At 38.1% G+C, this 25,824-nt stretch overlaps 1 protein-coding gene across 3 annotated transcripts in view; it reads left to right on the top strand.

Annotated features, from left to right (window-relative positions):
* Positions 1–25,551, top strand: part of LOC126474156 (mitochondrial thiamine pyrophosphate carrier-like) — a 72,583-nt gene extending 47,032 nt beyond the window's left edge. For all 3 annotated transcript variants that reach the window (XM_050101612.1, XM_050101614.1, XM_050101613.1), the window contains exon 7: positions 22,708–25,551. In XM_050101612.1, coding sequence (XP_049957569.1) covers positions 22,708–22,881 — 174 coding nt within the window. In that variant the 3' untranslated portion in view covers positions 22,882–25,551. The remainder of the gene's footprint in view (positions 1–22,707) is intronic.
* Positions 25,552–25,824: the final 273 nt, after the last annotated feature.

Below are 25,824 nucleotides of genomic sequence, written 5' to 3'. Positions count from 1 at the left end.
CACTCCTTGGAAGAAGTTATGAACGAAATGAAGCAAGATAGCAATAAAGACATTAAATCATTTGCATTTGCAGATGATGTAGTAATACAAAGTAACAGAGAAATATAGAGAAAGAAGTCTGGGAGAGGATGCCCCTTGAATGACCATACAACAACACAGGGATTAACAATAAATAAATAAAGAATGGTTGCAGTGTCAGTCAACAGGCAGAACTATAAAGGAAAAGTAAGGCTGGAATGAACGCACCGGGAAACAGAAGACCTGTAAAATTATCTTGGGTGCATCATTTCAAGCAGTAACAGGATAAAGCATGACATCCATAAGCAAACTCCAAAAACCGAGCGAGGTGGCGCAGTGGTTAGACACTGGACTCGCATTCGGGAGGACGACGGTTCAATCCCGCGTCCGGCCATCCTGATTTAGGTTTTCCGTGATTTCCCTAAATCGCTCCAGGCAAATGCCGGGATGGTTCCTTTCAAAGGGCACGGCCGACTTCCTTCCCCGTCCTTCCCTAATCCGATGAGACCGATGACCTCGCTGTCTGGTCTCCTTCCCCAAACCAACCAACCAACCAAACTCCAAAATCAACTCAGTTCTGCCACCACATTTGGAATCTACACTGGAACGAAAAAGTCCTCTTAACAACAACATCTACCTCTCCTTCAGTCATACTTTATCTCCACAATAACATATGCCCTAGAAACATGTACAACAGTCAGTCAACAACACACTGTTCATCACAGAAATGAAGTTTCTTACAGGCTATGATCCAGAAAACTAGGAATTAAAAGGTAAGAAATGAAAAAAAAAGGAAAAAAGTGCGGGTGTACATATCCTTGAAAGTAAACGTGACAAGAGCCCATTTGAGATTGTTCAGTCATGCCAAATGAATGGACAAGGGAAGGAGAGCAATACAATGGATGGCTACACAAAGATGCGGTTGGAAGAAGTCTGCAGGAGGAGGATACAGTCCTGAGGGAAGAATGGTAAATGTTCAGACACAAGTAGAGAGGGCTCATAAACCACATGTGGGCACCTGTTGTGGAAAACCAATGTTGTTGTTGTTGTTGTTGTTGTTGTTGATGATGATGATGATGATGAGGAGGAGGATGATAATTCAGTGTAGCAGATTACGAAGGTACTGGGCACTTCGCACTGTAGTTGAATAATTTGGCTCAAGCCCCCATCTATATATTTGTTATACTCAACACTCAGCTTAATTGAACGGCCCAGAGATGTGGCTAGTCTGAATGTTTGGCTATGTTTTTCGTCATAGGGTGCCAGCTTACACCTGTCGTAAACTCAATTTTCAGGCTGAAATATATAAAAACAATGCAGGCAGGTATTGCAGTGAAATTTAAAAATATTTAGTCACTCACATTGATTTATAATTTTAACAAGTGGTTTATTTCTGTTTTTCCACTAAAGTCTTCAATATAATCACTAAACATTTGAAATGCAGTCTGAGGGGCTTTTACGTAATGGCAGCTGTTAATAACTGATGCTACAACAGTTTGCTATAAAATTCATATGTCACGATCATGACACTTGACAATCTGTTCACAGTTCACAAAATACACTGTTGTCTGCTGTCCTAATCCACTATTGTGCTCAACGTGATAATTTTCGAACGTCGCTACATGTATACGTGTCCCCGAACGTGGCTACCAAACCAATACTACCCCCAGATGGGTGGCATATCCAGCTCTTAGCATTGCTCAAACTCAACTGTCTCAATAATGGCCACCCTATCCATCCCCGAAACAACTGCATAACTCAAAACAATTTTGACAAAAAGATTTATGAATATTCTAAAACTAAACACCAAAACACTAATGATACATTGAAAAATACAGAAATTTTCCAGGTAATAACAATCTAAAGTACAATTTTTTGTATCAGCTGCTGTTTTTACACAAATAATGTTCTTGTGGCATGATATTGCTTTTCCCGGATTTTTGATACTTAATATAAATAAAAAAATAAAAAGACATATTTAACTAATCATCTATCTCTTTAAATTGTAGAATGCTGCCGCTAGTTTTGTCTCTTTAAATTTATTTATTAACAAAAACACAGTTTATCTCAGTCAAATCACATATTCCAATCTATCATTCAAAAATTGTACAGATTATGCTAAATCAGCTATTGCTTGATGCAGCTCTACTATCCACATCCGTAGAAACTTTGTTTATGTTTATTGGCCAAAGCATTGCTGAGATATTAGCCTTTGAACTTTCATAAATTTACAATTTTTAAGACAACAATAACCTTTAAAATATTATATATTTTTGTGGTGCATCCTGATGATTTAGCTTTACATATTTTTCTGTCCATGAGTGCCAACTCCCACCTCTGTGTCGCACTTAGTTTTGTTTTTAATCAATTTTTCTCTGGCATATAAATTTCTCCAAGTGTGCAAACGCAGCCATATGTGCCCCTGCCAAACGTCCGCTCAGGTTTTTCCAAGGCTAGCTGCTTGTCACAGCCCCGTAGCAACCACCAGCCACATGCTCTGCAGTGGGAAACTGCCGCTCTGAGAGCCACAGCTTGTACGTTCATGAGATCACTGTATGGTCAGCCCTTGTTTTTTTCAATGTTTTCACCAGGCCTTTTTAAAAGTAAGTTTTTCAAAAAGATGGAGCCACTGAATTATTATAGACACATTAGTGGGAAAGGAGAGGAACAAAGAAGGGGGTGCATCGGTAGAGAGAGGTGCACAATAACTGTGAGGGGATGGAAACTGGATGGAGGTGATAGGACAGAGGGGGCAGACACTGCTGGGTGTAGGGTGTGGGAACAGAAGATTACCATAGGTTCTGGCCATGAGAGCTCCCATCTGCACAGTTCAGAAAAGCTGGTGGTGGAAGGGAGGTTCCAGATGACCTGATTTGTGAAGCAGCCATTGAAATCAAGCATGTTTTGTTCAACTGCATGATGTGCCATAGGAAGGTCCACTTTGCTCTTGACCACAAGTTGGTGGTGGCTATTAATTCTGGTGGATGGCTGATTGAGTCATACCAATATAAAAAGCTGTGCAATGATTTCCGCAGAGATGGTGTACGACATGTCTGCATTCACATGTTGCCTAGCATCTAATTGGGTCGACTAAGCTTGTGACAGGACTGGAATTGGAAGTGCTGGGTGGGTGGGTTGGGCAGATCTTACACCTGGGTCTTCCACAAGGATATCCCTGTGGCAAGGAGTTGAGACTTTGAGTGGCTTAGTCGTAGACTAGGATCTTGGAGCGGTTGGGTGGGTGATGGAGAACCACTGTAGGGGGATGGAAATGGTCTTAGGTGGGAAGTGCCTCATTTCAGGATATCATGATAGATGATAATGTACATCTATGTCTACATCTACATATATACTCCACAAACCACTTGAAGTTCATGACAGAGGGTGCATCCCACTGTATCAGTTATTAGGATTTCTTCTCCAAGAGCCTACCAGTTTAGTTTCTTCAGCATTTCTGTGACACTCTCCCTTGGGTCAACCAAATCTGTGACCATATGTACTGGTCTTTTCTGTATACATTCAATATCCCTGTTAATCCAAGTTGGTACGGGTTCCACACACTTGAGCAATATTTTGGAATGGGCCACTTGAGCGATTTGTAAGCAGTCACCTTTGTAGACTGATTGCACTTCCCAAGTATTTTACCAATAAACCTGCCATCTGCTTTATCCCTGTCTGAGACTAAGTGATCATTTCATTTCATATCCCTACAAACCATTACACCCAGGTATTTGTTTGAGTTGGCCTATTCCAATTGTGACCCATTGATATTACAGCCGTAGGACACTACATTTCTTTCGTTTGTGAGGTGAACAGTTTTACATTTCTGAACATTTAAAGTAAGTTGTCAATCTTTGCACAACTTAGAAATCTTATATAGATATGTGCTGAATATTTATGCAGCTTCTTTCAGACAGTACTTTGTTGTAGATAACTGAATTATCTGCATAAAGTCTGACCACAAGATTATTAGTGTGCATCATGAAGAGTAAGGGTCCCAACACGTTTCCCTGGGCCACACCCAGATTACTTCTACATCTGATGATGAGTCTCCATCCAAGATAAAATGCTGCATCTTCTCTATCAAAAAATCCTCAGTCTAGGCACAAATTCGGCTCGGTGCTCCATATCGTCATACTTTTCATAATAACTGCAGATATGGCAGTGATTCAAATGCTTTTTGGGAATCAAGATGTACTGCATCTACCTGAACATCTTGATCTAAAGTTTTCAGTGTGCCATATGAAAAAAGCGTGAGTTGGGTTCCACATGATCGATGTTATTGGAATACATGCTAGGAGGAGGTCATTCTGTACAAGATACCTCATTATGTTTGAGGTCAGAATATATCTTAAGATTCTGCAACAAATCAACATCAGGGATATTCTAAGATAGTTTTGTAGATAACTTCTACTGCCCATCTTGTAAATGGGTGTGACCTGTGCTTTCTTTCTACTACTGGGAATGGGTATTTGTTTGAGGGATCTACGAGAGGTTATAGTTAACAGAGGGCCTAATCAGCCACGATTCAGCTGTTTTGCAACACCATGGACACTAACACTTATTTCACTCTCCTTTTCAGTGGTTAAGGATTGAATTGAGGCAATTATCCTGTGTTTTCCTTTGTAAGGGAACATTTGAAAACAGAGTTAAGTATTTCAGATTTGCTTTGTTACCCTCAATTTCATTCCTGTCTGATTTCCTAGTGACTGGACACTAACTTTGTTGCCACAACAGCCTTTACATATGACTAGAACTTCTTTACATTTTGTGAAAGATCACCAGTTTCAACATTGACTTCCTCAGAGAGGTCAGGTCTGTTTGTTACCATTAGATCTAATATAATTGAATCATGAGTGGGGTTCAGAACTACCTGTTCTATTTACTTTTCAGAGATGGCATTTAGTAATGTTGTCGTGTCCGCCAATAACAAAACTGTAATTTTCCCAATTGATTGTTGGATAATTGAAGTTTCCATCAAAGATTATGATATGATTGGGGAGCTTATGTACAATTGAACTGCGATTTTCTCGAAAGTCTTTGCTTACATTAGGAGATGAGTCTGGTGGGCAATAGTAGGATCCAATTACTATTTTATGCTTACCACGATACTGAGTCTTGCCCAAATAATCTCACATGCTGCTTCAGTTTTTTTTTGTTTCTTGTATACTGCAACAAATACATCACCTCCATTTCCCATTAGCCTATCCTTTCATTATACACTTAATATTTTCCCAAAAATCTCTCTGATTTCAATCTCAGGCTTAAAACAACTTTCTGTACCTAGTATTATGTGAGATGCTGTGCTTTTCAGGAGCAGCTAAAATTCTGGCACTTTTGGCTAATTCTTCGGCAGTTATGTACGAGAATTTTAATACTTGCCATTCTCTTGAGTCTAACGCCTACATTCTTGGGTCTCCTAAAGCTGTCATTATCTGGATTGGATGGAAAGTCACTTAATCCACCCACTGTTAGCTAACTGGGTTACTGCCTGTCGTGTGTTGTGCACACCTTACCAATTTAGGGGGTCTCTATAGGTCTCCAGCCCATGATGCAAGTCCAGGAAGTCACAGCCTAGCTTGTCACACAACTTTGGAAGTCTCTACTTCAGTCCTTCCAGTCGACTCAGAACCAGGGGGCCACAATTGGATCCGGGGAAAATGCTGCAACTCATTAATTTTGTTGAAACTTCATGCACAAGGCTGGTCTTCTCAACCTTCTCTGCCAGTCTCTGGAGTGATCCAGATATGACCTCTGAACCCAGATGACAGACAATACACACCACAATCTGCAGTTGTATGTATCCTGTTTCCTCAGTGACTGCCAGAATAGCCTCTTCAACATTTTGAATGAGGCACCCATGTGTACCACTGGTGCACCTAGTGTTCTTTTGCACCCTTTGATGCCATTTCCATATGGGGTACCATTATTCACTGTAATTTGAACTGTCAATGATTAATAGCCCTACCCTTTTGTGTTTGCTTCCTTTGGACACGGGAGAAAGCAGGTTTCTCCAAAACAGGAGTAGTGAGTCCCATTGGTTCAGTTTCAGTTTCAGTGAAAGATAGCACCTCAAACTTGTTTGTCAGAGGTATCTGTATAACAACCTGAGTCTCCCTGGTCCCCATCTACTTTGTACAGGATGCCTAGGTCTACCATTGACATGCCACTTGCAGTCAAGTGGATGTTAATGTCAGATCCCATACTTCCCGTGGAGGAAATAGTATCCACAGGAGAGGACTGTACTTGAGGTAACTACCTTTAGTACCAGTACCATGGAAACATGACTCTCAGGAGCTCTTTGAACACACCAATTTGCAGCAGTTGCTAACTATTTGACAGTAGTCAGAGCGATTCCAAGCCGCTTACAAACATCAACCAGTCCATCCCCTGCCTGAGATCAGCATTCACAGTGGGGCTGCATTGTCGCTGGTGCAACATATGGCAAGCAGTGAATAAAGAACTTTAAACTTAGCCTCCTATCTTTTTGTGTGTTTGAGCTAAAAAATTACTAGTTCCCTATAAGAACCAAAGCAAATACACAAAAAGAAATTTCTATTAAGGCAACAGAAAAACTTTTGGTAAAAATTACTAGTTTCCTAAAACTTTTTGAGGATAATTATAGTCATTAACAAACTCAAAAATAGAGCTAATTTATCATATATGTAGACACTATATACCGCTTTTGAAGGAATTCTTGATGTAACACAATTTGTTAATTACAGTATCTGCGACAGTTACTATATCGTGAATACCGATTTATTAAAAATTAGATTATATACAGGACAATGGTAACTTCTGAAAATTCTAAAAAAATATTTGTTTATTAGCATTGATATATAATGAAATACAAGATCTATTGTTTGGAAGTAACTGTGAATCAAAAATGCTGACTTGCTATGAACTAAGTTACCCACAATGCTTACAAGGGCAACTGAGGAAATTTTCAAAAATATAGCTTTTTATGTGTACAAAAATTCTCAAAAAGAACCTATTTCTCACTTAATTATACAATGAAATTAGAGAAGTAAGTGTAATATTCTCAAAAATTTTAAAAGAACACAAATAAGTTTAAGCCTACAATTGATGATAACAATACGAATTTATCACAGCTGTCACAATTGTTCAAATTTTCACAGTATATCACAATGAGTATTGATACAATCGATGATGGATTATGTAGAAGTGATGCTAACAATAAAATATGTAGATCTAGAATTTCAAATCAGCACATGGATTTTGCACAAGTGGTCTCACACAATTAAACATTCTGAAGTCATTTTTATATCTAAAATCAAAGATGATGTAACTTACCAAACAAAAGCGTTGGTATGTTGATAGATACACTAACAAACACAAACACACACACAAAATTCAAGCTTACGCAACCCACGGTTGCTTCATCAGGAAAGAGGGAAGGAGAGGGAAAGACGAAAGGATGTGGGTTTTAAGGGAGAGGGTAAGGAGTCATTCCAATCCCGGGAGCGGAAAGACTTACCTAAGGGGGAAAAAGGGACAGGTATACACTACACACACACACTGGCCATGAGTCCAGACCACGAACATATCATCAATGAAACCTGATCCAGACAGGGGTTTGGGGTTTTGGGGGGCTAGGAAGGTTTCGTCTAGATGGGCCATAAAGAGGTTGGCACAGGACAGTGCCAAGTGGGTGTCCATGGCTGTGCTGTAGATTAGGCTGTATACCTTCCCTACAAAGGGGAAATAGTTGTGTATTAGGATATAGTTAGTAAGGTGTATGAGGAATGAGGTAGTGGGCTTGGAGTCTGGAGGACACTGGAAGAGGTAGTGTTCAATAGCAATAAGACCAGGAGCAAGAGCTTTGTTGGTGTATAGGGAAGTTATATCAACAGTGACAAGTAGGAATACAGGAGGTAAAGGGGTCAGGATGGCAAAGAGTTGGTGAAGGAAGTGGTTGGTATCTTTGATGTGGAAGGCTAGATATCAGGCAACTGGTTAGAGGTGTTGATTAATGAGGGCTGAAATTCTTTCAGTGGTGGCAAAATGAAGAGCTACAATTGGGCACCCAGGACAGATGGGTTAGTGGATTTTGAGAAGTGTGTTGAATGTGGTTGTGCAGGGTGTCATAGGCGCAAGGAAGGAAGTGGATTCAGAGGAGAGGTCCTCGGAAAGACATAAGGCTATAAACTTTGCCAGAGTGATCCCATCCCAAAAGTCCAACATAAGCACCAGTCCCTGTCTAAAGCCTTAGACCCTTCCCAGAATGTCTCCCCTGAATCTGTAGAAATGTTTAGGTCTGAGACATGTGATCTTTATAGCAATTTCATCAAAATGTTTCATGTGAAGATTGGGTATTCCTGGTGTCAGAGGAGACCCTACCATACCATCCACCTTCTTATAAAAATGCTCAACACACTGACAGTAAGTGGTGATGAGAGTGTGTTAAAAAAAAATTCAACCGTCTGTTGTTCCAGCTTCTTGAAAATTCAGTCACAGTTTAAATCCTTAATGAAATTACTGAGAGAAAAGAAACTGCTATGGCATTCACCATCTTGCTGTTAGTACCAGTTTAGTTGCTCATTACCATCAACAAAGCAACAATGTCACTTGCATATGCTTGCCAGTTCATTCACTTGTCAAGTACAACTATCCCACACCACAACCAAAAACCAACATTATCTACTCTTCTGGTTTTGTACTCTCTCCAGTGTGATTGTAGTTCTCCGTGCCTAGCTATTGTTTAAATACATATGACCTTTGTTGTTTATCATTGTGTAACATAAATGAAGGCTCCCTTTGGCTAAATGTTATGTTTTGATTGATTCTAATTTCAGAATATATCAGTATTTTGGATACTCCTTATTTCTTTCTTAGTAGAATTGTGATATGCTCCCACCTTTCCCAGTGTCCGTCAAATCAGGTAGCCATTGTAAGTAGAAACATCGTTAATGGCTTACATGGTCAAATACTGGATAGGAAACCAGTTTAAAGTCCCATTGGCCTGTTAACAATTACAATGCCTATAAACTGGGGCAAGCGTCTTTCATTTGCACCACCTGGAACTGCAAGATCTGTGAAAGGTAGTGAGGTGAGGTAGCCACAGTACTGTTGGAGATGTTGGTCTTTTTACTATATATGGTCAACAGGTAATGGTGTTGAGGAGCTATAATTTGTCAGTAGTGTGTATTTCATTTACAACAAGCATTCCCTGTGCACATTTTGAAACCAATTTCACTTTCAGGAAATTATCCTCAAGTTACTGACTTTCATTAAATTTTGTAAGCACCTGTTTAGATTAATTACCTTTTGTTTTAGTCCTCAGTTGAATATGATGTTGAAAGTAAAAATTCATAGGGTTATGTCATTTTGAAACTTTGTAGAGTTCATATTCCAGCTGAAATGATGTTTTCATAAGTTCTTTCAGAGCCTGCTATAGCAGAGATCTAAATGGGAATGGCATAATGATTTAGTTGATCAGATGGAGCTTGACATGAAAGCAGCCACTAACAAGCTGAGGTGCATATTCGATTTCCCATATGCTGTACCAAATGAAAGCTACACCCTGCACTGGCCAGAGAAGATTAAGGCTGGTACAAGGATGACATGACTGTGTTACTTTGAGCTCTGTCTAGGAAACCAAGTGGTGTGTGTGGACTGATAAATTTCTTCTTCCTGCTACAGGGTACTTTTAGGAAGAATCCACTTGAAATTAGACTGTAATTTTTGTCAAGTAGCTGAAGTTCTTTAAGCAATGTAAACTATTTTTCTCATAATATTGCCCAATACATCTGCATAGCAAATAGATTCTTTCATGTACTTACGAACCTTATTTGAATTACCTCATTTTAAAATCCACTTTGGAGCAATCTGTTCAATGAATTTTTCAGATACAACGGTACTTGTAACTACTCAACCAGTTAATAGTGAAAGGGTGAGTGTAGGCTCTGAAAGTCAATGGTGGAGGTGGGGGGGGGGGGAGTTCTGATGTATTACTGTAGGATTTGATTGTGGTGTATGTTTTTGGAGCATTTTTTCAGAATATATTTAGTGATCTACAGGTGTGTTTGCTTCTATATAGTCAGTTGCCATCTGACTAAAACTATTTCAGTGCTGCAATGGAGGAACCTACAAGTAGTGAGACAATTGGATTTATTACTTTTTGAAGTAGTTTTCAAGTAACAGTATCATCCATCTGATCTCCCCCTTCAGACTGTGATGGAAAGTTTTTACGATGATGGAACCACATGTATCTCCATAGTTCATGAGATGGTGGTGTCTGCTATTGGACAAAGTGCCATTATTTTCTAATGTACTTTCACAAGTGTTGCAATTTTAATGACCGGCAGTATATTTAGCATCCATATACAGAGCATTTGGAATATAATTGTGTGTCACTGTCATTCCTCCCATTATCACTGACACCATCATTTATCTATGAGGAATTATTAGAAGAATTTTGTAGTTTATATTTAATTTAATACTGGTGTTATACAGATAAAACAGCCACAAGTTTCACACAATTTGATTACAGTCATCATCAGATAATGCTTGTGTCTGATAATTGAACCTGATGATTTATAGAACAAATTATGTGTGACATGTGGCTGTTTCATGCATATATCATTTACAGTTATCGCTGTGTCCCAGCTGACCACACCTGCATTTGCTGTGGTTAATACTGATGTTTCATAATTCATTAATGCCATAGAAGCTGTTGACTGTCACACAAGTTCTTAGTTCTTTTATGAACTTGTATAGTTGTAAAATCTGCTTGAGCTTCTAAGACAAAGCACTGAATAAAAGTCATGTTTGAAATATCACACTTTTTTATACATAAAGCTGTTCTGTGTATTTCCCTATAAAATTTGTGTTTGTTTCTTGTTTCATATTTGTGGAAAAAAAAGAAACAGTATAACACACTGAGGCCTCACATGTCTTCAATATGCTCTTGTATTTGTATACATTAATGACTAAGTATTGTTAGATTCCTTTTACAAGCCCTTTTAATAATTCTTACACCTCTATTCTAAGGGTTAAAGATTTGTTGTGCCATGTTTTTGTTACTACACACAGAACCCCATACCTCAGTAAACTCTTGAAGTTACTATTTATCTACTGCAATTAATGCACATGAAAAAAAGCTTACAAAATAGTAAATTGCCTCAGTAATTATTAATGTTCTTAACATAGCTGAGAAACTCAAATATTTCACATTTAAATTTTATTAAGAAAAATGAAAACTATGAGTAAACAATCAAAGATGTAATTCGCTTCATTGGAACCTCCCTACTTTCAGCGCTGCCACATCGATTCAACATCATACACCACACAGCATCCACATCTAAAGTGCAGAGCACCTGGAAGGTGTGAATATGTAAAAAACACTTGGCATCCTGCTCAGGTCTATATTTGTGGTATTTGCTATTATGTAATTGTTTGTTGAGATGGTTGCAAGCTTGATGTTGGTTCTTCTGAAGTAGTTGGTTCTTGTGTTATCACTTGATTGAGAGTTTGGGGCTCATCAGATGGCATATATGCTGGCTGGCTTCATTTATTTCTCTCCCTCTCCCTCCCCCCCCCCCCCCCCCCCCCCCCCCTCTCTCTCTGGGTTGCCAATTGTAGCATTTCCATTGTTTGTCTCTACATAACACCTTGTAAGATCCCAAATATGGTAGCTGCAGTGGTGGCATGATAACATCTGATCGGAGCATAATGTGAGTGCACTATTTTAAATCCTTGTGGACAAATGGTGGCTGAGTTCAATGTTTGGTTCCAGGAAGTGTGCCCAATTGAGACATCTGTTGTCATAACTGAGTGATAAACATTGACAATGTGTCAGTCAGTACTTTGATGAACTCACCTGGAACGTGCCAATGTCTGGCTTACAGGTAGTGTGTAAGCACAATAAAACCAATGGTAGGGCTCATATCAATTTTTCCTCATGACACATTATAGCGGCTTTCAAGGTCCTCTACCATCTTCCCACCATTTTGTTGCTTTGTGGCTGATAGCTGGTACTTTTATCATGGTTCACCCCATACAATTTGCCTAAATTCTGGAATAGAATTGACTCAAACTGTTTCCTCTGTTAGTTGCTGCACATATCAGGCAACCAAAACATATGCTACCAAGTACCAAGTCACAAAAATGCCTTTGCTATTGTCTAGAATGAAATATCAGTGATAGGAACATCTCTGCCCAATGTGTAAACTGATCAATAACTGTAAACAAGCAATTCAATGCCTCTGATGGCAATAATGGTGCCACCAAGTCAATATGTACATGTCAAATCTTTCACAACATTTGTACAATGTCCCCAAAGAGGAGTGGATGTGATGTCCCGCTTTACCCCTTTGGCAGGCCAAACATTCCTGTGCCCACATTTTACAATCTACTAGGCCATACAAAATGCTCCACCATTTTATGCACTATGTATTTAATTCCCAAATTTGCCAGATCATGAACACTACAAAATGCTTGCCTGAGGTAGGTCAAATGTACAAAATGGCAGTATCTTCCTATGGACATGTCACATCAGATTTTCCAACTTGAACTATGCAACCACACTTGCCCCAGTTGGAAGCCAATCTTCCTATCTGACATAAAAATTTGCAACTGTGTGACATTGCTTTACGCAATTGCTAACTCACTAAAATTAATGCTTTGTGATTCATTGTTCATAGGTGAAAGGTAAGCTGTAGCAAAGTTCTCTACTTTGACTTATATTAGTCATGAATTTCACTATAAATTCTACTTGTCTGTACTGTCTCAGAGAATTGCACTGCTTAAAAACAAAGATTAAGGACTTAAGGTGAGTGAATATAGTGAAATACTTAGCATCAAGTGTTGTCCGGAAGTACCTGATGGCTTCAAAAACTGCACGGAACTCTTTGTCATATGTAGTCTATTTATTTATTTAATATTAACTTCTGAATTATCAGTGCTCTGTATGTTTGCTTGCCGTTTTGGAAAGATCACTATATCTGTATGTAATCAAAACAGAGATATAGCCGTGGCCGTGCGGTTAAAGGCGCTGCAGTCTAGAACCGCAAGACCGCTACGGTCGCAGGTTCGAATCCTGCCTCGGGCATGGTTGTTTGTGATGTCCTTAGGTTAGTTAGGTCTAACTAGTTCTAAGTTCTAGGGGACTAATGACCTCAGCAGTTGAGTCCCATAGTGCTCAGAGCCATTTGAACCATTTTTAGAGATATAGCCCATGCAAACTTCCTCAATAAATAGTTTCCACATTTGGGCTGTGTTTTTAAGTCCAGAAGGCATGTAAACATTTTCAAAAAGACCGAAAGAGGTCATTATGACTCTGTTGCTACTTAAACCTACATATGAGGTCTTGCACAATCCTCTGTGCTAAAAAAATGTGATCCTGCTAACGAGCTGCTAAATTCTTGCATATCTGGCACTGGGTACATATCTGGTGTTGCCCTTATAGTTAATACTTGAAAGTCACTGTACGGTCTCCATGTTTTATGTTTCTTTGCAGCCAAATGCAATGGGGACACCCAGGGACTATCAGAATTTTGAATTATGCTGTCTTGCAATAGCTTGTCAAACTCTAGTTTGGCTAATGCCATGTGACTTGGCAGTAGTTTCTGTGGGTGTGCAGATGCTGGTGAGCCTGTAGTAGCATTGATAAAATGTTTCATGTTGTGTTTCAGTGCTATCTTCTCACTGTGTGGTGTAGTGATTGATGGAAATTTGTGACGCAGCTGATTAAAAATGTTATTAGCTGATGACTCCTGTACCACTCTTGTTAGTTCAGATACCTGTGTACCTGTAGATGCTGCATGAAGTGTTGCTGATCAAGCAAGTGTTGTTGGTATTACGTAGCAAATTGAAATGAGCCAGGAAATGTGCTCCTAGTATTGGTTCTGATACATCTGCTGCAATAAATTTCCATCGATAATTCTTGCTGAAGCTGAAGTCTTGTACAGTTTTCTCATTAAATGTCTTAACTACTGAGTTGTTCATAGCAGGGAACTGTAGTGGTGTTCATTTTCTCTGAGCTCACAGCATCTTGAGTGGATACAAGGAAACATCTGACTCCTCATCAGGAATTTGCCACTTGAAAATTTGTCTGATAAAAAAAGTCTATAAGAGAAAATATTGTACTGCCTTGTTTATCTGTCACCTCATTCAAGATCTGTTTCTCTGGTTTTCCCAAATGTGGATCTCAATGGGTGTTCACTAAGTTACTGGCAACTAAACCAGCTATTACCAAACAGTTTGTTGAGTTGGCACTGTTTATAACTTCCGTGAATTGTCTTCAGCTGCTCATGTATTTTGGGTACTCACACAGTGGTGAACATTGTGTTACTTGTTGACCAAAATGCTTGTGATACCAGCAAAACTGATGCCATTCTGGGTGACAGCTGATGTTCCATGTAGTGGAGCAGAAGTATGCACTGTGTCTTCTTGTGACCTTTCATCATCTACACTCCTGGAAATTGAAATAAGAACACCATGAAGTCATTGTCCCAGGAAGGGGAAACTTTATTGACACATTCCTGGGGTCAGATACATCACATGATCACACTGACAGAACCACAGGCACATAGACACAGGCAACAGAGCATGCACAATGTCGGCACTAGTACAGTGTATATCCACCTTTCGCAGCAATGCAGGCTGCTATTCTCCCATGGAGACGATCGTAGAGATGCTGGATGTAGTCCTGTGGAACGGCTTGCCATGCCATTTCCACCTGGCGCCTCAGTTGGACCAGCGTTCGTGCTGGACGTGCAGACCGCGTGAGACGACGCTTCATCCAGTCCCAAACATGCTCAATGGGGGACAGATCCGGAGATCTTGCTGGCCAGGGTAGTTGACGTACACCTTCTAGAGCACGTTGGGTGGCACGGGATACATGCGGACGTGCATTGTCCTGTTGGAACAGCAAGTTCCCTTGCCGATCTAGGAATGGTAGAACGATGGGTTCGATGACGGTTTGGATGTACCGTGCACTATTCAATGTCCCCTCGACGATCACCAGTGGTGTACGGCCAGTGTAAGAGATCGCTCCCCACACCATGATGCCGGGTGTTGGCCCTGTGTGCCTCGGTCGTATGCAGTCCTGATTGTGGCGCTCACCTGCACGGCGCCAAACATGCATACGACCATCATTGGCACCAAGGCAGAAGCGACTCTCATCGCTGAAGACGACACGTCTCCATTCGTCCCTCCATTCACGCCTGTCGCGACACCACTGGAGGCGGGCTGCACGATGTTGGGGCGTGAGCGGAAGACGGCCTAACGGTGTGCGGGACCGTAGCCCAGCTTCATGGAGACGGTTGCGAATGGTCCTCGCCGATACCCCAGGAGCAACAGTGTCCCTAATTTGCTGGGAAGTGGCGGTGCGGTCCCCTACGGCACTGCGTAGGATCCTATGGTCTTGGCGTGCATCCGTGCGTCGCTGCGGTCCGGTCCCAGGTCGACGGGCAGGTGCACCTTCCGCCGACCACTGGCGACAACATCGATGTACTGTGGAGACCTCACGCCCCACGTGTTGAGCAATTCGGCGGTACGTCCACCCGGCCTCCCGCATGCCCACTATACGCCCTCGCTCAAAGTCCGTCAACTGCACATACGGTTCACGTCTACGCTGTCGCGGCATGCTACCAGTGTTAAAGACTGCGATGGAGCTCCGTATGCCACGGCAAACTGGCTGACACTGACGGCGGCGGTGCACAAATGCTGCGCAGCTAGCGCCATTTGACGGCCAACACCGCGGTTCCTGGTGTGTCCGCTGTGCCGTGCGTGTGATCATTGCTTGTACAGCCCTCTCGCAGTGTCCAGAGCAAGTATGGTGGGTCTGACACACCGGTGTCAATGTGTTCTTTTTTCCATTTCCAGGAGTGTATTATTGTGAAGGGATTTTGTCCCCCATTTCTTCACAACATAATATAACTGGAGAATTTGTTGTTCCATTGATATGGAATGCATGGTATGAAACCTGATTTCGAGCATTCATAACACTTAGAAACTGATTGAGTGACAATGATCTCTTCCATCATAGATCTGGCTTCTTGGTCAGATTGGCTGACGACATAGGCAAGCTTTGTCTTATTGTTTGTTATTCCATTATAAAAAATATGAATCTACTTGCATGAACCAAGTTTTTGGGTTCTTTGGCCAAAACTGTGTTAAACAGAGGACCATCTGTGAGATCAAAACTGTGTCTAATGTGCCACTAATATGGACTAGCAGACAAAAAATTTCAACTGGTCAGCTTGTATCTCCCTGTTTCCTCCTTTCTGCTGTCTTGTAACTGCCTGTAAATACTCATCCTCCACTGTCAACATGAGTTATACATGTACACTTTATGTCCATACAACAGGTACTGTGTTCATATAATCAGGGTCACCACTGAAGTTGATGTTCATCTGCTGAAGTTAATACACTTGGGGAAAAAAAACTTGCAGAATGCTTATTTGTTTTATTAATTATTAATGTACTTAATTTAGCTCAGAAACACAAATATTGCATTTTTAAATTTCAAAATAAAAATGTAAACTGTTTGTATACAATCAGAGATGTCAGAAACACAACTGTACTTCACTGCATTGGAATCTCTCTGCTTTCAGTGTTGCCACATTAATGGACTGTCATCCACCACACACAATAGTGTTTCTATATTGCAGTACTTCCTAAATACTTTTAACATATCAACATTTACATAGTTTTCTGCTTAGTATTTCTACATTGCTTTCCCATCTTAAGTGGCTGTCTATCCATACACTTAAGGCGTCCTGAACCCTACAGTTCCCAATGTTTGAAAATGCTTTGCTTCTTGAGTGGTTGAAAGCCCAATCGCACTGTCTTTTGTCATTCACTACCAAACAGTTTTCCTGCCTCTTTTGTCACTGCTTTCAAATTTTCAGCAGATTTTATTTATGTAGCCCTTTAATAAAAATACTGATATCATCTGCAAAAAGCACTGCATCTCCTGCAGATATTGGTAGAAGTAAATTGTTTGTAAATACCAAGAACGACAAAGGACCTAATACAGTGCCTTGGTGTACCCATAATTAAGATTTCTGAATTTCGAGACAGAAGTTCCACCATTGTGACGTACTTCTATCATATGATACCTTTCTAATGGATAGGAGGCCACTTCACAAACACCACACCAGTATAATTGACTGAGTAGTCACTATGATGGGTGACATCAAAGGAGTTTGAAAGATCTCGAAAAAGTCTACAGTATGGTTCATCATAATCTGTATCTCTGAAACCAGTTTCAGAAGGCCATATAATGCAGTTTCAGTGGACTTGCTTTTTCTAAAGGCATTCTATGCAAGGACAGTAATTTTATTTTTATTCAGGAAATCTGATTTCTTTCATCCATTACTCTATCAATAAATTTTGAGAATCTGGATAAGAATGACACGGGTCTGTTACTTGTTATATCATTCCTGTCATCTTTTTCAAAAAGAGGATTCACTGTCAATTTTTGAGGAATATTTCTGTGGAAAATGAGGTATTGATAATACCTGCAATGCAAAAATGATGTTTTGTACTATGTTAATTACTTTATTTGGCATGTTATCAATGCCATGTAAATTTTAGTTTTTCAGCTTGCAAATAGAATCTTTTAACTTCTGACAGTGTTATCACACACAGAAACACAGCTTTTATGTGCATAGTTACTTTTGTGTTAGAGTTTTAATGAAGTTTTTGGCTACTCTTGTATGGAATTAATTAAATATTGCAGCAGTCTGCACAAGATTCTCAACAATTTTCCACATATTCTGTATGGTAAGGTTATCTCCAAGTATGCATATCACTCTCCAGCATTTTTTCTGTTGTTATAACTTTCCTGTATACATTTTTGTGTTATTTAGTGATTTGTTTTTATTGGACATTTCATTTTCCAAGCTGATTAAGAATTCTGAGTCTCTTGAATGATTTTGTTATACACTACGTACTCCATGTATTCAACCTGCAGTGTATTTTTGAAGGTCTGGCCCAGAAACATTTGTAACAGACATAGTCAAGAGAATAATGGAACAGGCTTACAATTAGTTCATCTAACAGCTTAATCCTTATTAATCTTGCCAGAATTGATATTATGCAATTCCAGACAAATTTAAAGGCTTACAGATACCTGAAATAGAGACCAGTTGGCACACACTGTATAAAGAAAGTTTGTTATGCACAGTTAGTGGCCATCCAGATGGATAATAAACTGAAGTGGCCCTAAGACACAGATAAGTTAACCAAAAGGCCCTGTTTCACCTGTGAAATAATTCTCTTAAATTCATCTTTTGTCTACAAGCACACAATCAACAAATGATTAATTACTTGTGATTGAGAGGCTCTTTGATTCTTGCATCAAACCATTATTTTGACTGAAGACAACATGTTATTGGTGCTTTGATCTCTGTGTCAATCCAATTCTGTCATCATATTATAAACATGATTTTCATGTCTACAGAACTGGCACTCTATGTGGGACTCTTCTTTCTATAATGATCTGTTGAGCCACATAGAAAATGTGCCTTCAACTTAATTAATTTAATGTACCATATAAATTGAATCTCTAACATGTCTTAATTATGATGTAGAGTTTGATTGATGCTGTAACAGTGTCACAAGCCACCATGTCAAAAGAGGTTGTGTCAGTGGAAGAGGGGTAGTGTGTGGCAGCCAGTATTGAGGAGAGGCTGATAAACAATTTATTATGGTGGCAACTCTGATACCAGGCATCTAGGAATTTTTTGAGCCAATATGTGTGTCACTTGTATGTTGTTTTGAGTAAACTAAAAATAAATGAGTATTATGTGAAGTTTATTTCATAATACTTTAGGAATGCAATATCAAAGTAACATTAGATATCGAGGAGTGTGTACATGCACCTTTGGACTAAGTGACAATGTCAAAAATATAGGTATATCCAAAGAAGTTGTATATTTGAGAATGTAGAAATGTATTTTCATGGGCACTCATTTACTAGATATAGATAAACACTACGAATGTCTCTGATTTTCTTGACCTGCAAATGAGATTATTAGTGTACTTTCACTCATTACTGACCTTGACCGTAATCTTATGGGGCAATCTGGTAAGGTGAAGCATGCACTGAGAATATTGTGTAAAGCTGATAACTGGACACCTTGCAGAACACTATTCACAGACCTTGAGATTCTTACACATATATGCCCAAAAAATACATGACATTAAATTTAGGATGAACTGTGCAGTTCATAACCACAATAAAAATGATTTCCATTCAGGTTGTGCAGCCTTGTCTAGGGTTAAGAATGAAGTTTAATATTCCAATGCAAAAATCTATAACAAATCACCAGTTAGCATCAGGCAGAAACTTAGTAAGTCCCAGATATTCAAAACCAAAGTAGAAAAATACATTATCAACTACTTCTAAAATTATATCACAATACCTGGACCCAGAAATGTAATTTTAATTTACCTAATATTTGTATTAGATAGATCCTGACTTTTCCAATATATGGAGATCTAACAGGTTTCCATATAAAGTGACACAAATGCATTGTTTCAAGTAATAGATTAAAAAAAGAAGATGAGTGGTAGGAGAGGAGGAGCAACACATTTTTTCAAAGTAGCCTCCTCCTAATACACATATATAATGTAATCCATGTATAATGAAAGCTGTTAGGGTTTTATGGTTGAATTGGAACCCAAAAGATGAAGAGGGCCTTTGCCAGAGTAGAAAAAGAAGGTACTGAGTGATGAAGCAAAGAGATGCTGGCTGGATGTCAGAGCCGGCCAACAAACAAGGTCGAGATACGAAAAATGAAAGTGGTTCTCAACACACATTTCATAGAGGTGCAAACTAGAAATAAAAATAATTTTATGTGTCTAACAGCAGTGCTATACATTTGCTTCCTGAATATAAGTGATGGACAGCAGTTCTGTCTCATAATTAATTTAGTTATCTCTAGCGAATTTTCCATTGATACAATGCATAACTACACTCATTTCATATCCCTGAAGGCTCTGCTTAGTGATGGAAGTTATAGAACACAATTAATAATATAAAATTGCAATACAAGGTCATTTAGAAGGATTTTAATATAACAGAAGGAATAAGACTAAAGAATTATTCTTCAGTGGGAAAATTTGGAAATGACAGAGGTCATGTATTAGTCAGATTTGCCAAGAACGTTGACATAATTTTCATTAACATATTCTTCCAGAAGAAACTGAACGAAAAATTGGACTTAAAAAGGTCCAGACTGAAGTAAAAATTAAATTATAATATGAGTAAAGTACACAACATAACCAGGCACTGAACTTTTCAGTTTTTATTTATGACTCATTTAGGCTTTGTTCCATCATCAGGTACCAGGTCCAGTGTTTACGTCAGGTGCATTGCTCCTAGGAAAACCAACCATCTCGAATTATCTAGAATGCATTAAGTTTATCACTTTGCTTGCAGAACACTTTTGGTGGGTTGTTACTTAGTTAGTGGTTACATAGTGAATGGTTACTTAGTTAGTAACAGAGGGACAGGAAGTGTAGTTCAGGTAGTTTAGGAGAAGGTGGGATAGCTTTTTGAGTGAAGTCTGGTATGTTGTTGCAGTTTGAAATTGGCTTGGCAGATGATACCATTTAAGGAAACATGAGGGGCAGATAACTGCAGGATTTTGTAGAAGGAGAAAAATCTGGCACAGTGGAAATTTGTTGATGAGGCATATAGGTCACAGATTAGCTGGGTAAGAGCAAGAGATTGCTGTGTTTGAAACTGAAAAAGAGCCTGATGTAGGGTAGGATTGCATCTGGAAATGGGGGACTTTCAATGGTTCTTGCCACCCACCTGGTCTTAATTTATGTAAATTTCTTCTGTCTCAGCTTTTCTTCACATTAACTACTCTTTGCTTCACTCTGTTTTAATTTTCTACACCTTTCATTGTATTTCCCATCTATTTTTCACCATCCCCCTCCCGACTCTGTTACATACAACGCACTTAGCTTTTCACTCTTACTAACTCGTGCACGATTTTTTAGTAGTAATCTCTGTCTTGCATATTACTTTAAACTCTCAGAGTTTCAAATCTCATCCAGTGCAGTTCCCATCAATCAGTCTTTCCTTCTCATCCCACATGGTAAGTATCCCCTGATCCACAGTTCTGGGTGACTTTCCCAAAATCTACCCTTTTTCCTAGATCTCTCCAGTCCTTTTCCTTCACCCTTCTTCCTTCCCCTTCAACCCTTCTGCCTGAAGAAGGAGCCACTGGCTCTGAAAGCTTGCCAATCATAACAGTCTTTTATGTGTGTGTTCTGCTGCCACTTGGTAAGTAGATTTTTTATCTATCCAAATAAATATTTTTTCAATAATTGATTGTTTTCATTGTTATAAGTGTATAAAGGGTTTTAACAATCAGTATTATTTGATTTATTTTATTTTATTTTATTTTTGGGATTTGTTGTTTCTCATACCAGAGATGTGCAGAGCAACTGACTTGTCTTTTTCACAAACAATAATACTTTTTGCTCCTGAAGAATTGCCCCATAGCAGACCAATAAGGTGGCTATGAAAGTACACACGATATGATTTAACTAATTCCTTGTGTTTACACAATCCCTAAATTTTTTGTGGTAAATAGGTGATTTTGGCTAATTTAGAACATATGTAGCTTCCATCACTTTCTGATGTTAGTTTTGATTTGAGGTGAATGCCAAGAAGTTTAGCTGAGCTATCATCATAAATTTGCATTTTTAGAGTGATGAATTTGCACTTATTTGGCCTCAAACCGCGTTTTTTGCTAAAATGCTTCTGAGTCTCTTCCAGTTGTAACAAAGGTAGTGTCATCTGCACCGTGTATGGACTTACAACACATAATTTTGTGAATATCATTTATAAATGTGATGAGGGGCAAAGGCTTATGCATGAAATCTTGTGGAATCTCTTGTGTGACACTTACAACATTTGAATTGTCCTTATAAATATAAACTATTTGTTTTGTCACTTCTGTAAGATTTAATAAGTAACACTTCTGTTCCTTTTTAACCATAACAAGAGAGATTCTTTTAGTAGAATTCTATGACTGGAAAGCGCAAAGTTTCACATATGCCCACAAGTGTTGCACTTACACTTAGTTTGGATACAAATAAAGATTATGTGAAGGAAACAATGTTTTTAAGTGCTATCACAATTTAAAAAATCCAGGTCTCAGTCTGGGTGACTTTCCCAAAATTTACCCCTTTTCCTAGATCTCTCCAATCCTTTTCTTTCACCCTTCTTCCTTCTCCTTCAACCCTTCTGCCTGAAGAAGGAGCCACTGGCTCTGAAAGCTTTGCCAATCATAACAGTCTTTTATGTGTGTGTTCTGCTGCCACTTGGCGAGTAGATGTTTTGTCTATCCAAATAGTAAAAATGTCTAATCAAAATCTGAAAAATATAGTATCCAGTTTTCTTAAATGTTGTTAATTTATTTTTTAGGTATTTCACTGCAGTGGGTTACTCCACTGTACAGCAACAATAGTAGAAACAGAAGGTTCTTCAAGTCTGATAGATAATTATTTATTTGGAGGTGCATGCAGTGCCCTTCTATTTCTGATAGGATCAATATTACAAAAATCCTTTCTGTATGTAGACTGTAATGTTATGTTACCAGGAGGTTGTAAATACCAAATAGTAAAAAAATGTCTAATCAAAATCAGAAAAATATAGTATCGAGTTTTCTTAAATGCTGTTAATTTATTTTTTAGGTATTTCAGTGCAACGGGTTACTCCACTGTATAGCAACAATAGTAAAAACAGAAGGTTCTGCAAGTCTCTTAAAAGGATTGTGGCCAAGTCTGTTAAAAGCTGCTGCCACAACTGCTATTCATTTTGCTGCTTATGAGCAGATATGTGCCTTCTTGCTCTCATTTCATCACTAGTGTGGGATGAGGTTGATATATCTCTTCTGTGATACATCTTCCCATATTTATATATTGGATCGTCAAAACTGTTTATTATAAACATTAATATTTTACACAAATAATTCTACTGTATTTGGTATAAAATACTATTTATTCTATTGCTTTTACAATGAGACTTAAAAACTGCAACTGATTTTTGTATATTTTCTGTGACATATTTACTTCAGTTGTACCCTAAAGAATTAAAACTATTAAGCACAGTCAGAAATATTGTACAAATGATGCCACTATTTTAGCATACGCTACATTATCTTTGCTGTGATATCAAAACTGTATTCATTGTATAATAATTGACGTACTTTGGAAAAAAAAAAGTGTTTCATTCTGAGTAAGCTGTTACAGATGTTTATGTGCCTCTGGTACTCACTTTTTAAGCTCATTTATTAATAACAAGTGTGAAAGCATTGAGTTACTGTTTCAGGCACAGGCACATTGGTTATGATTTCAAATTGCCTTCCTGTAACTGCTAAAATTTGTGCCTGTCCCAGGAACAGAATGCACATTTATGTGATGTGAAGAATTAATACAACTGAACTTTCTGGAGCACATAGTGTGTAGTGCCTTAGAAAAGTAGCAGGCAGTACAGTTTTTCAAGAAAAACATTCCATGAAGAACCTAAGCACCAAATGTATGTTACATGTTTCTTTCATTCTCTGTGTTGATGCTGTTGAAGTACACAAGGTTTCCAAATTAACAAGTCTCATAAAGAGATTTAAAAACTGACTCTCAGTAGCAAGGAACTGAAAAGCAATTATCTGAGGCAAAGGATTAGGGTAATGCAGAAATGAAGAAATGATTTGAATGTGAGGATGAGGGGAGGTTGCCAGTGATACGACATTTTTATTTTAAAAATATGTGTGGTGCAAAATATATGCTTATGTCTCTTATATGTAAGTGAAGGTTTCATAAAGAGTTTTCTTTACTTTTTATAGTCATTTCTAAGCAAATTACATTTGAGTCAGAATATAAATATTTAAGTTATATTTTCTTATCAAAATATTTTTGTAAGTACCCATAATGACCACTTTATTAACAAGTTTTGAGACTTTTTTTTTTAGAAAAGTAGTGATTATGTAGGTCTCGTTAGCTGTAATATGTGAAACTAAAAATAGTCTGTGAAAAAGCAATCCCTCAAAAATAAAAAATAAAAAATTCCTTAGGACAGATAACATCAGACTACTGACCAGAAAAATGTATATGAAATGTATTTACAGAATTACTATGAAGCTGCAAAATTTCCTGTTTTTCTATGTTTCATGACTACTGTATGCTCTGTGTCTTTCATCTGTTTAAAAGTGAAGTTATATTTGGCTGTTTTGCAAAGTAGTAGTAAGGGAGTCTTATATCACGTAATATTATTATTCTTCTTTTTTCTATAAAAAATGTCTTAAAATCGCAGTATTTTCTTGTGTTAATTTTATTGCATTTAATTTAACATTTGTAGAAACACAAAAATACACATTTTTAACAATGAATAACTATTAACAGTAGGAAAAAGTACCTACATCTACATGTGAAACTTATTTGTACAGATAGCAGCACTGGTAATATTGTTTGAACATAAACTCAAAACATTTGTAATAGCTTAAGCCAGTTATAACACCACTTTTAACTATTTCAAATCTAGGATGTGTGCTGCTTTCTCCTGGACTACTGAACTAATTCTGTGAGAGCAATGTTAATGTGAAGTCCAATGCTTATAACTTTACAGTTAAGATCAATTAAAATTTCTTTAATAGCAGCTGCCTTTTTCCATTTGCAAGCATTTCCACATTAGGCACTTGAGATACATCAGTGTTTTCTCATAAACGTATTGCCATAGAATAACAGTCAGTAACATCATTAATTTTCACTCCTACAGTTCAAATTGCCCCTATAGAGATTATCATGCCCAGTATAATCCCAAAATTCAATAAATACCAGCTAATGCTTCAGGCTAACAAATAATTTCACACATTGGCTTTTAATGTCACAGTCTGAAATGCGTTAACAGAAATTCTCATCAAAGCTACACTTTTTCTGAATAAGACATAATCTCCTCATATATCTTGCAAGTCTTCATTTATAACATGCAACAGATGTGCTGTAACTGCTTTGCTGGGGATAAATGTTTTCAACAGAAAATAATTCAAAAGTGAACATAATTACAAAATATTAATTTTGAAGTTTTTTTAGCGGAAATAATGTTCTTGAAATTTGGTGGGTTTGTTGAAAATAACAAATGTTGACCAGAACTCATCTTCATTTCATTACTTCCTGTTTCCTATGATAAAACAGGCCAGAGAACATCGTAGCACTAAAATGATGTGAAACGTCAGTTATACTTTCAGGTGTATAATTTATTATGTCTCAAAATATTACATCATACTGGGGTTCCCACACAATTTCTTGCATATCTTACATGTTCTTGTTAACAATTGATTTATTGTTGTATTTAGTAAATATGCTAATTGCAAGTACAAAAGTTGTTGATAATTACAAAAAAAAAAATGTTATCAGCTGGTGGTTACAACTGAAATGCATGAAACGTGATACAAAGACAGTTACATATCTTTTGTGTTCACTGAAAAATGAGTGAAATGATATGAGTACACAATTCCCAATGTGCCTCCTGTTACAAGTTTGAGTATGTTATTTTTTAGTATGAACAGAATTTCAATATATAATATAGCAGCCCAAATAAACACTTTGTTTACATTGTTAATCTGGCTTTGGTTTATGAATTTCAGTAATCATGTGGTGATCAGATGTTATGTCAGCCAATAGCATAGGAAGCTGGCAGTATGATATGGTTTTTACTGATTCCAGACATTTTAATTATAGTATATTCGATATCTCTTTTGTTATTCAATTGTTTGTAAATGAAAAGCCTTAATTGCAACTAAAAAATTATAATACACA

Source organism: Schistocerca serialis, chromosome 4 (genome assembly GCF_023864345.2).
Source record: "Schistocerca serialis cubense isolate TAMUIC-IGC-003099 chromosome 4, iqSchSeri2.2, whole genome shotgun sequence".
In the NCBI taxonomy this organism is placed as follows: Eukaryota; Metazoa; Arthropoda; class Insecta; order Orthoptera; family Acrididae; genus Schistocerca; species Schistocerca serialis.
Note: the sequence above shows the minus strand (reverse complement) of the source record. Positions and strands in the feature narration are given on the sequence as shown.